This window comes from Austrofundulus limnaeus, unplaced genomic scaffold (genome assembly GCF_001266775.1).
Source record: "Austrofundulus limnaeus strain Quisiro unplaced genomic scaffold, Austrofundulus_limnaeus-1.0 Scaffold884, whole genome shotgun sequence".
Taxonomy (NCBI): Eukaryota; Metazoa; Chordata; class Actinopteri; order Cyprinodontiformes; family Rivulidae; genus Austrofundulus; species Austrofundulus limnaeus.
The window spans coordinates 29,548-41,309 of NW_013953286.1; the positions used below are offsets into that span (position 1 = coordinate 29,548).

Genomic DNA, 11,762 nt, shown 5'->3' on the forward strand with positions numbered 1-11,762 from the left:
CAGTATCGAAATATATTGGGAGATATCGTATCGTGACCCCTCTGTCATGAAATGTATCGTATCGCCAAATTCTTGCCAATACACAGCCCTATAAAATATATTTTTAAAATTTACAAACCTAAACGTCCTAAAGTATTTTTACAGTCTTTAATTTACAGTTAAAATAAATGTTTATCAAATAAAYTCTAATGTTACAACTAATCCTGGAACCCTGTAAAACATAAGCGTCAAACTTACAGCCTGCGGGCCAAATCTGGCCCTCGGTAATATTTTGTCCAGCCCCCCAAAAAAAGGATTTTAATTGTGAAATAGTTTTTATCACTGTGTTTAGAAAAGTTCGCCAACTTCAAGACAGAACAACAGAATCAACATTSATCCTTTTTTTCTATATTCTCTTCATATTTTAGTCCAATATTTAGATTTTTTGTTTCTGCTTTCTGTTTTTAGCTGATTGGCTGGAGTGTGATAAGACGAGTCTTTCTAAATTTAAAGATTTTTCTTTATCTGTTACGTTATGTTTGTTCTAAATGTTACAGAATATATAACAATACAAACACGTAAGAGGTACTTAACAGTGGTGGGCACTGCTATCCAAAAAGTTAGCTTAGCTAACTCATAATTGCTAACTAAAAATGTAGCTTTGCTAACGCTAAATSGCTAAATGTAAAAGAATTACCAGAAGCTAAGGCTAAACAGCTAAACAAGGAAAAATTAGCAGACAATAAGGCTAAAAAGAAACAAATAAAATTAGCCAAAGAGAACACTAATGCTAACCGCTAACCACTGGGACCAGTGTCCCTCAGTCTCAGATCTCTTTCCAGCTGAAGACTGGTGGGACTGATACAAACCAGTTGATGTTAGCTTGTTAGTTAGCTGTTAAATTTGGCAAAATCAAATTTAGCGTAAGCTAACTGGTTAGCTTACGTTTTTTCAAAGTTAGTAAAAAGCTAATCTGCTAAACAAAAACCTATTTCCGTAATTAGCTGTTAGCTCATTAGCAAAGCTATGCCCATCACTAAAAATTAGTGTTTCTATATAAATAATTTGTTATTAAGGATTTTGGACTCAGTTTTGGCCCCCGTCTGTAAGTTTGACCCCCCGGCCCTAAAAGCTTAAACCTAACTAGTTAATTGTGAACTCACTGGCTGCTAACGAGCTTCTCTCGTATGGTGGAGAAGTCCATGGGTTTCTTGATGACCTTCTTGTAGCCGGGGACAGATTTCAGGTTGACGGGGGAGAGGAAGGGCCAGGCGTCCTGGTGTCGCTCCAACTCGGCCAGCAGAACCCTGAAAACAGACAAGAACACGGAGATGTTTGTTTGATTTGTTACACACTTTAAAAAAAGGTTGCATATYTAAGGCTTTACGCAGACAGGAAGTCTGAGCTCTCGCCTGCACAGTCCCAGGTCCCTGTTGTTGTCCCTCGCCGTCTTGGCTCTCTTCACACACACGGGACTTTCCTGATTGGCCGGTGTCGGKGCGGGGGAGCTGTCTTCTGTCTTCCTCTTCCTGCTGGTGTCTTTTGAGAGTTTTTTTGGCGTGCTGCCAGCGCTGGCTGAGTCCTCCTCCGACACTTCACCGTTACCCGTCTGCTTCCCGCTCTTCTTGGCCTCCGAGCCTTTCTTACCGCCTGCAGCTGTCGAAGCTACGGGTTTAGCCGGAGGCTTTTTGCTCTTTGGGGACGAACCGCTGGCCTGAGAAATAAAATAACAAAAGGTTACCTGAAGTTCAGGACAATTCAAACGGGTACTGTATGTAGTACAAGTACACGGAAGTGATTACAAGTATTTTCTATGTAGCGATGTATAATACAGCTGAATAAATACCAGTTATCCAGTATAAAAACGGATATTTATTGGTTAAATACCAGGTACATATCCGGTAAGTAGCAGGTACATATCTAATAGGTACTCTGTAAGTATATATATATATATATATATATATATGTTTATAAAATATGTACTCTGTAGGTAGCAGGTACACAGGGTTATTTTATGTATTTTTAACAACACATGGTGTTTTGTGTGACAGAGGTAAAATAAGTTCTGGTACCGTGGAAATGCAGGCCGGGCAGTACCAGTCTCCTTCAGGGATGCTGGTGATTTTGGGTTTGTGACAGTAGGTGTGGCAGCCTTTATCACAGCCGTCACACAACAGGAGGAGGTCCTCGTTGTCCCCCTTTTTGCACATCTGACAGTACTGAGAGAAAACCCACATCATCAGACTCTTCTTTACAGAACCTGGTTTTACTCAGTCAGAACCTTTCTTACCACTTTCATGATGGAGCGCTCCCAGGCGATGGACTTCTGRAGCTGCTGGATGCACATGGCCAGCTGGGCGGCGCTACGCACCTCGCTCAGGGCCTTCCTCCAGACCTTCATCCCATGGGCCACCTCTTCCTCACCACTGAGAAGACAAGACGATGAGAACCTAGAAGGCCACTCTTATCCACAAACGGTTGGTATCAGTTGAAAAAAAGGTGCCAGAGAGAAGTTTCAGCTGTGCAGAGACAGGCATGAGGATTCAGGGAGGTGCCGAGGGGGAGGAGCTACACACCGGCTGTTTCACAGGAAAAAGGTGGGGGGAGGGGAGGGGATGCTCATGCAGATAGCATAAGTCTGAACTGTTAGAGGCCGAAGTTACAGATCCACAACACCATGCACATGACCAGGAAACAAATCAAACAATGACTGCAGGAAATGACCCTGCCACTCAAAACAACAAACAAACAAACAAACAAACAAACAAACAAACAGTGAATCAATCAAAATAAAAACCCCAAAACAAAGAAACACAGGAGCGACAAACCAACACCAAATACTCCAAAGAAAAGAACAAACACCTTTGTTTTTATTTTGTTGTTGTGTGAATGCTGAGTCAGCATTCACACTGTTCACACCTGCCACTACGTTTCTGTACTTTGTGTTATTTTAGCCTTGAATAAAAACGATCGGAGCTAAAACTTAGTTTTTATTGTTTTTAGACTGTTCAACTTTTTAAAAATCAAATTAATAAAAAACACAAACATTTATTTCAAAATCCTTCACTAAGTAATCTTCTCTAGCTGCTTTTTGTTAACTTTAGCTACTTTTATTTTCRATTCTGCTTGTTCAGCTATCATTTTACTAATTTTAGAAAGCTTTATTTATTTAGGTTTGGCTACTGTTTTGAATGTTTTAGCTGCTGTTTTGCTAATTTTAGTTTTGCTAACTTTAGCTACAGTTGTGCTAATTTTAGCCATTGTTCCACTCTATCTTTCAGCTATTATTCTGATGCTTTTAGTTTTTTAGGTTGTCAGCTCTTCTCTTCTGTCTTCATTTTAGCTTCTGTTCTGCTCATTTCAGCTTTTGCTGACTCATTAAAGCCTAAGTTTAGCTCTTTTAGCTGCTGCTATGCTTCTTTTAGCATGTTATGTTCATTTCAGGGTTTGTTCTGTTTATTTTAGCTTCTATTTTGCTCATTTCAGCCTCTGTTTTGCTAATTTTAGCACCTGTTTCGATCAAATCATTCTTTGTTCGCTCATTTTAGCCCCTAGTCTGCTAATTTCAGCCACTGTGCAGGCCTTGGTTCAGCTCATGTTCTGTGCATTTTAGCTTTTGTTATGCTGATCTCAGCTCGTGTTCTGCTCATTTTATCTTCAGCTGTGCTCATTTCAGCTCATACTCTGCAAATTTTAGCTTCTGTTATGCTGATCTCAGCTCGTGTTCTGCTCATTTTAGCTCATATTTTGCTCATTTTGGCTTTTGTTTATATTTTAGTATTATCTGTTCACTTTGGCCTCTGTTATGCAACTGTTAGCTGTTGTTTAAACTGCTGTTTGATCATATTTTAGCTGTTTGATCATATTTTAGCTGTTTGATCATATTTTAGCTGTCATTCAGCACTCAGCATTCACACTGCATTTTGTCAGAAAATGCGACTTGTGAGTTTGCAGTAAAATGTAAAACATGAAGCACACAGATAGAGGGAGTGGTCTCAGTGGGACAGTGGGTGGAGCTTTGGTTGGAGAAATGACCTACCCTTCCCTGTCAGCACTAGTGGATGGGGCGGGGGCGGGGACAGTGACCGTACCCACATTATCCAGCCTGATCTGAATGGTGGTACCTAAGGGGCTCCTCAGGTACCTTCTCTCGATGTTGCGCTCCAGATCGGCCAGACGTGTCACCGCTATGTCCAGCGGGTTGTCCGGGTGACGCATCACCCCGCCCTTCTCCCCGCGCTCCTCCAGGTGCTCCCTGGAGTCCTTGTCTCCTGCGCTTCCTGATGCAGGTGTGCATTTAGGGAGGGGCTTGTGCTCGTAGTACACCAGGTCCTCGCGCTCAGACTGTGGGTCCGGATAGGTCCAGCCCTGAGAAGACAATAATCTGTTATCTCTTCAGATCAGTCTCAGTGACCGGAACCAGTCTTCTGATTGGTCTCAGTGACCAGAACCAGTCTTCTGATTGGTCTCAGCGACCGGGACCAGTCTTCTGATTGGTCCCAGCGACCGGGACCAGGACTAGTCTTCTGARTGGTTCCAGTGACCGGGACTAGTCTTCTGATTAGTCCCAGCGACCAGGACCAGTCTTCTCATTCGTCTCAGCGACCGGGACCAGTCTTCTCATTGGTCTCAGCAACCGGGACCAGTCTTCTCATTGGTCCCAGCGACCTGGACCAGTCTTCTGATTGGTCTCAGCGACCAGGACCAGTCTTCTCATCCGTCTCAGCGACCGGGACCAGTCTTCTCATTGGTCTCAGCGACCGGGACCAGTCTTCTCATTGGTCTCAGCGACCGGGACCAGTCTTCTCATTGGTCCCAGCGACCTGGACCAGTCTTTTGATTGGTCTCAGCGACCGGGACCAGGACCAGGACCAGGACCAGTCTTCTGATTGGTCTCAGCGACCGGGACCAGGACCAGTCTTCTGATTGGTCTCAGCGACCGGGACCAGGACTAGTCTTCTGATTGGTCCCAGTGACCGGGACCAGTCTTCTGATTGGTCCCAGCGACCAGGACCAGTCTTCTCATTGGTCTCAGCGACCGGGACCAGTCTTCTCATTGGTCTCAGCAACCGGTACCAGTCTTCTGATTGGTCCCAGTGACCGGGACCAGTCTTTTGGTTGGTCCCAGTGACCGGGACCAGTCTTTTGACTGGTCTCAGTGGTTAGAACCAGTCTTCTGATAGGTTCCAGGACCAGGAAGGACCAGTGTGGCTCTCTGGGACTCACCTTGACCTGCAGACTGGCTGCAGTGACTTTCCTCTCCAGCTCCTCCACCTGCTGCAGCATGGCGATGTCCATCTCCATGGCCTGCTCCTCCACACACCAGCCCCGCACCGACTCCACGCTCACCTGGCTCTCCTCCAGCTCCCTCAGCTCAATCATGGCCACTAGACGGGTGAAACGACAGCTGTCAATCACAGACATCAGCTGAAGGAAATCAAATGTGAACAAGAGAAATGCTGAGAGCTAAAAGGCTTTACTGAAGTTTGCTGAAAATAATGCTGAAACTGAATTTGTTAAAGCTAAAGGCTGGCTAAAAGCTYAAAGGAGTAAGAACCAAACTAAAAACTGAAAGATTAATCAAAACAACAAGTAGAAGCTAAAGAGATCTAAACAATAACTCAAAGCCAAAATGAGTAAACTGCTAGCTAGATGCTAAAAAGATTAAAACACTACCTAAAAGCAGCAAAATGCTATCTACAGTCGAAAATGATCAAAACATTAGCTTAAAGCTAAACATAGCAAAGCAGAAGCTAAAAGTAAAAAAGATTAAAACACTAATCTAAAGCTATAAAAACAACAGCTAAAAGGTGAACACTTGCTATAAACAAAAAGCTAAAAGTAACAAAACAACTTAAAGCTAAAATGAATATAATGGCTATGATCCAAAAGGAGCAAGAACACGCTAAAAGCTTTAAGTAACAAAACAACAGGCAAAAGTCAAAGATTAAAACATTAGCTAAAAGCAACAAAATGCTAGCTACAATCCAAAAAGATTAAAACACTAGCTAAAATCTAAAAGCAACAAAATGCTAGCTACAATCCAAAAAGTTCAAAACATTAGTTTAAAGCCAAAAGCAGCAAAGCATTAGCTCAGTCAAAAACACCAGTATTAAGCTAAAAGAAGCTGAACAATAGCTAAAAACCACTGAAAGCTGCAGGAACTCACCGTCTCTGTGTTTGGTGCAGACCTGAGGGATGATCTCCAGATATTTCTGCATCTGCCTGTGGAGACATTTCTCTCTGATTCCTCGGCTGTGGAGTGCCTCCACTAAAGACCTCAGCTGTTCCACGTGAGACACTCGCCACCAACCCGTCAGCATGTCTGAAACAGGAGCGCACACGCACGTCAGCTAGAACACGCTCCAACACGCTAAATACAGCTAAACCAAGCTAAAGGTGTTTCTGCACCTTATACTGACAAAAAATATCTTAGCTAAACTGAAGAATTACCTATTTTTGCTAAAATACAGTGTGGCTAAAACTGAACGGATCAAGCTAAAATGCTAAATAAAAGCTAAAAGCAGCAGAATTGTAAATAAAAAGTAAAACTAACTTTTACTATTCAGTAAAAGTAGCCAAAATGTAGCCAAAGCCAAAAGAAAAAACAAAAAGAAAGTAAAGGCTAAAATAATTAGCAGAATAGTAGCCAAAACTAAACTAAAGAATAAAATGAGCTAAATCAAAGCTAAAAACCAGCTGAAACGTAGATAAAAGGTAAAACTATTAGCCAGTACCTACACTGTAAATGTAGTTATGATGCTTAAACAGGAAAAATGAAGGCTAAAGGCTAAAAGGAGCAAAATGGAAGCTAAAAACATTAAGACAATGGGTAAAAGTAAAAAGAGCAGAAAGGTTGCCCAAAGGTGAAAAGAGAAAAATGGTAGCTAAAAGCTAAAAACAGCAAAACTATAACCAAACAATAAAAGTATTCGAAGAGTAGCTAAAAGCCAAAAGTAGCAAACTGTTAGCTGGGTGCTAAAGGGAATAAAAGGAGTAAAAAGTAGCAGGATAAAAAAAAGACACAGCGTTAAATCTTGTAAATTTGTTCAGCGTGTAGCCACCCACCCTCTGGGATGGGCCGAGGCGCCGTGTGGTCGAGGGACTTCGGCATCTCTAAAGCAGGCGAAGGCATGGAGGAGCTCTTCTCGATACGAGGCAACGGTGATTCGCTCTTACTGGAGACGCTCGCTGCCGTGTTTCCCTCCAGAGAGTGGCCCGGCACGGGGCTGGGGCTGCTGCACAGAGGCAGGCTGGGACTGATCACCCCGCTGGGCCAGCTGCCAAAGGACACGCCCAACAACGAGCCTCCAGACTTCAGCTGCGGACAAACAGAAGACACACAGCTAAAGAATTTAGCTGCTGAAATACAGAGATAGCTGAGCGCTGAATGAGTTTACTGAAAGCTGCTGAAGAAGATGAAACTGAAGCGTTACGGCTGAAAGAAGTTAAACACTAGCTAAAAGCTAAACATAACTAAAGGCTAGCCAAAATGATTAAAARGCTAACTACAAGCTAAAAGTAGCAGAAGACTAGCTAAAGGTTTAAAGTAGCAAAATACTGATAAAAGCTAAAAATAGAAAATGCCAGCTAAAATAAGTATAGTAGCAAAAGACTAACTAAAAGCTAAAAGTTTCAAGAAGCTAAATAAAAGCTAAATGTAGCAATAGATGCTAAATGTCAAAAAAATTTAGCTAAAAATGGCAAAAAGCTGTCTAAAAGCTAAAAGTTTTAAAGGTTAACCCTAAACAACTTACAACAAAAGTTACAAATAAGATGCTAAAATAAACCAATAGTAGCAAAACATCTAGCTGAAAGCTAAATGTAACAAACAGGTAGTTTAAAGCTAAAATTATCAAAACACCAGTTGAAAACTAAAAGTAGCAAAAGGCCAACTAAAAGCTATACATCGCAAAAAAAACTAGCAAAATGTCAAAATGCTAACAGAAGCAGAAAATASAAAAGTAGCAAAATGTCAGCTAAAAACAAATAGTTGTAAAAGGCTAATCAAAAGCTAAATGTAGCAATAGAAGCTAAATGTCTATAAAGGCTAGCTAAACATGGCAAAAGGCTATCTACAAGCCAAAAGTATCAAAAGGCTAACTAACAGCTGAATGTAGTAAAATGCCAGCCAAAATTTTAAAATAAACTGTGAACAGAAGCTAAAAAACAATAGTTGTTAAAGGAAATCTAAAAGATAAAAGCATCATAAGGCTAACTAACAGGTAAAAGTAGCAACAGTTAAGCCTAACTAACTAACTAACTAACTAACTAACTAACTAACTCAGTCACTCACTCACTCACTCACTCACTCACTCACTCACTCACTCACTAACCCTCAATGTCCAAAGTAACAAAACGCTAACAGAAGCTAAACGTAGCAGAACATGAGCTAAAGACTAAAATAAACAAAATGCTAGTTAACAGCTAAAAGAAGCTGCAGCAGAAGCTGAAGTCCGAGTCCAGCAGTCCCTGTGTGAGGGGTGGGGGACACCTTGGACAGGTGTCCACAGAGACAAAGGAGACAACACTCCCACCCGGGGACAGGTTTATGGCTCAGAACAGGCAGAAAAGACAACAAAGATGGCGGCGGCGGCGGTCTGACCTGCAGGGCGGACAGCGGGTAGTTGAGGAGGCCGGCCGGATGGTGGGGGCTGGTGGAGGCCGAGGCGGCGGAAGGCGTGAGAGGTAGCGCGGGGGACGGAGGCGGGGACCTGGGCCGGCCCGGGGTGGACGAGGCCTGAGGGGAGCCCCGGGGCACTCCCGGCGGCGTGACGGTGAGCGAGGCCAGGTCGCAGGGGTTCCGGGGGAGGAGACTGAACCAGTGTCCGCTCCGCTCCGTCAGGACCCGGAGCAGCTGGTCGCTGGCCTGGAAGGACAGCAGCGGGGACGGGGCGGGGGAGGACGTGGGCGGAGTGTCCCCGGGGCTGTGGCGTGGCGCCGGCAGGCAGGGGAAGGACAGCGAGGTGGAGGCCGGAGGCGGGATGTTAGTAGTGTTGTTGACGGTCGCTGCCGGCTCAGGAGCACCGTGACGAGGGGACGAGGACGCTCCGGTGCTGGAGACGGCGGGACTCCGGATCTGTCTCACGTGTGGACTCTCTGAGTCTTTGCACACGTCTCTGCGCGTGAACAGTTTGGACACGCAGAACAGCGACGGAGACGTCTTCTTCCCGTTCGGCTCCTCCTCCTTCTGTGGCTCCGGACCTCGGAGGTTCTGAACGTCCAGGCCGGGTGGTTTCTCTTTGTGCAGCTCGATCTCCTGAGGCTCCTCCTTCACCTTCACCTCCTCTGCAGCGCGCCTCCTCCTCTGCCGCTCCTCCTCCAGCTCCTCTGGAGCTGCAGGAAGCAGAGCCCAGAGTCTTAAAATCAAAYCCATGAATAAAAACCAGACTCTGCAGCCACCGGTTGTGTTTCTGACCTTCACCGCTCTCCATGGCCTCGATGAAGACCCCCCCACAGTGAGGCAGGACCCAGTACCGGCGCCGGTACCGGTCCTGTCCGTACATCATGGAGCGCAACGAGTGAGAGATCTCAAAGAGCTTCTTTCTGGTCTGATGGTGTTGCTGCAGAGACAGGAAACAAAAACACGGATTTACAAAATAAAATAAACTTTTTTTTCATCACCGTATTAATCACTGCATGCTACGCTAACGAGCTAACTCATTCAGCTAATTAACGCCTCATATCAGCTGATCTGTCATCTAAACTGTAGAGAACATCAAACAGCTGCAGTGATAAAACCGTTTATAACATTTTAAACAGAATGTTTTTCTGAACCTAAAACTGAGTTCTGAAATAAGCAAAACAGGAGCTAAGACGAGCAGAATGATAGCTAAAAGTGCTAGATAATAGCCAAAAGCTAAAACAGGTACAATGGTATCTAAAAGGAGCAAAAATGTTCCTAGTAATAGCAAACCGAAACAGAGATAAAAGAAACAAAATGGAAGCTAAAAGGATTAGAGTGCTAARTAAAATGAGCTAAACAAAAGCTAAAAGCCAAAAGGGGCAGAACTGTAACTAAAAGCTAAAAGGGGTTACATGGAAGCTAAAAATATGTTAGCTAAAAAGAGCAAAATGAAAATATCACAGCTTAAATTAAACAATAAAGGCATAAAACAGCTACTAAAAGCTAAAAGGAGCTAAATGTTGGCTAAAAGATAAAACATAATCAGTTACGTAAAGTTAAAAGAGCTAAATGTTAGCTAAAAGATGGAGTAAAACAGCTACTAAACACTAAAAGAGCTAAATGTTAGCTAAAAGATGGAGTAAAACAGCTACTAAAAGCTAAAAGAGCTAAATGTTAGCTAAAGATTGAGTAAAACAGCTACTAAAAGCTAAAAGAGCTAAATGTTAGCTAAAAGATAAAGCATAAATCAGTTACGTAAAGTTAAAAGAGCTAAATGTTAGCTAAAAGATGGAGTAAAACAGCTTACAAAAGCTAAAAGAGCTAAATGTTAGCTAAAAGATGGAGTAAAACAGCTACTAAAAGCTAAAAGAGCTAAATGTTAGCTAAACAGAGCCGTAAAACAGCTACTAAACGCTAAAAAAGCTAAATGTTAGCTAAAAGACAGAGCAGTAAAACAGCTACTAAAGCTAAGAGCTAAATGTTAGCTAAAAGATATAGCAGTAAAACAGTTACTAAAGCTAAAAGAGCTAAATGTTAGCTAAAAGATATAGCAGTAAAACAGCTACTAAAGCTAAAAGAGCTAAATGTTAGCTAAACACTGAAATCGTTTTGTAAATCTGTCTTCTGAAATCATTTATGCTAACGGTGGTTAGCGTCACACCTTGGCTAGTTTTTCGATCTGCTTCTCGAGCTCCTCGATGCTGGTGGCCTGGTCCACTTCGTCCTGCCGGGTCAGAACAAACAGAACTCATCTGTAGTGAAACGTCTCCTCTCGCCTCTTCAAAGCCCTTCGGTTTGGTTCTTACCTCGTCGAACGTTTCCACTTTTTTAACCTTTTTGATTTCCTCCTCCTCTTCGTCGTCGTCGTCCTCCGGGTCGTCGCTGTCGTCGTCGTCCTCGTCGTCGTCCTCGCTGTCCGGACCCAGCTTCCTCTTGCGTTTGGAGGCGGAGGACGGCGTTCCGACGGACTGGTTCTCCTCCCCGCCCATGCTGGCCTCCCGCTTCCCGGTGCGCTTGGCGTAAATGGTCCTCAGTCTGCGGGGACAGACGGGTTTATGTGACAGAAGACTGGATAAAAACAAGGTTTGAGGAGAAATCAAACCCACTTTTTCAGTTTTCCCTCCATGATGATCTTGTCCTTCCTCATGTTGGCCATCTGGTCCAGGTTCTTGTCGATCTCACTGCAACAGGAAACAAATCCACTAAACATGGGAGCGCAGGCTGGACCAGAACCAGAGGGTTCTTATGAAACGAGCCGGTCCTCTGACCTGATCACAGCTCGGCTGCAGGCCAGCTCGTTGGCCAGGAAGCCCAGGATGGAGGCCTTCTGGGCCGGCGTGTGGGCCTGGAAGGCCTTGGTCTTCAGGCTGAGGGCCAGCGGAGCCATGTCCGTGTTAGCGCAGTGAGCGCTCATGTACATCTGCAGCACCTCGGACACGTTGTCCCTGTTGATGCCCACGTTGGTCAGGTGGTCCCCCAGCATGGTCTTAGTCTGAAGAAAACAAGAACAAACTCTTTAAACGACAAAGCCTCCAAACTGACCCCAGATCAGCTATAAAGCTGAAAACAGCCGAAGAAGCTGAAACATTTAGACCAAAATCTGTAAAACTGATGCAGCTGAAGGTGAAAGAACTTCATTAATAATAATAATAATAAT

At 43.8% G+C, this 11,762-nt stretch overlaps 1 protein-coding gene across 9 annotated transcripts in view; it reads right to left on the reverse strand.

Annotated features, from left to right (window-relative positions):
* The window catches only part of LOC106533104 (bromodomain adjacent to zinc finger domain protein 2B), a 47,870-nt gene that overhangs the window by 1,687 nt on the left and 34,421 nt on the right, over positions 1 to 11,762 (reverse strand). For 4 of the 9 annotated variants that reach the window (XM_014029330.1, XM_014029326.1, XM_014029331.1 and 1 more), the window contains 14 exons: positions 11,374 to 11,597; positions 11,212 to 11,286; positions 10,912 to 11,140; positions 10,767 to 10,829; positions 9,398 to 9,542; positions 8,585 to 9,315; positions 7,048 to 7,300; positions 6,149 to 6,304; positions 5,206 to 5,366; positions 4,124 to 4,347; positions 2,270 to 2,405; positions 2,052 to 2,198; positions 1,392 to 1,693; positions 1,143 to 1,286 (listed from right to left, as the gene is read on the reverse strand). In XM_014029330.1, coding sequence (XP_013884784.1) covers positions 1,143 to 1,286; positions 1,392 to 1,693; positions 2,052 to 2,198; positions 2,270 to 2,405; positions 4,124 to 4,347; positions 5,206 to 5,366; positions 6,149 to 6,304; positions 7,048 to 7,300; positions 8,585 to 9,315; positions 9,398 to 9,542; positions 10,767 to 10,829; positions 10,912 to 11,140; positions 11,212 to 11,286; positions 11,374 to 11,597 — 2,990 coding nt within the window. Of the gene's footprint in view, positions 1 to 1,142; positions 1,287 to 1,366; positions 1,694 to 2,051; positions 2,199 to 2,269; positions 2,406 to 4,018; positions 4,348 to 5,205; positions 5,367 to 6,148; positions 6,305 to 7,047; positions 7,301 to 8,584; positions 9,316 to 9,397; positions 9,543 to 10,766; positions 10,830 to 10,911; positions 11,141 to 11,211; positions 11,287 to 11,373; positions 11,598 to 11,762 lie in introns of all 9 variants that reach the window. The other 5 variants (XM_014029324.1, XM_014029323.1, XM_014029327.1 and 2 more) reach the window with 2 other exon arrangements.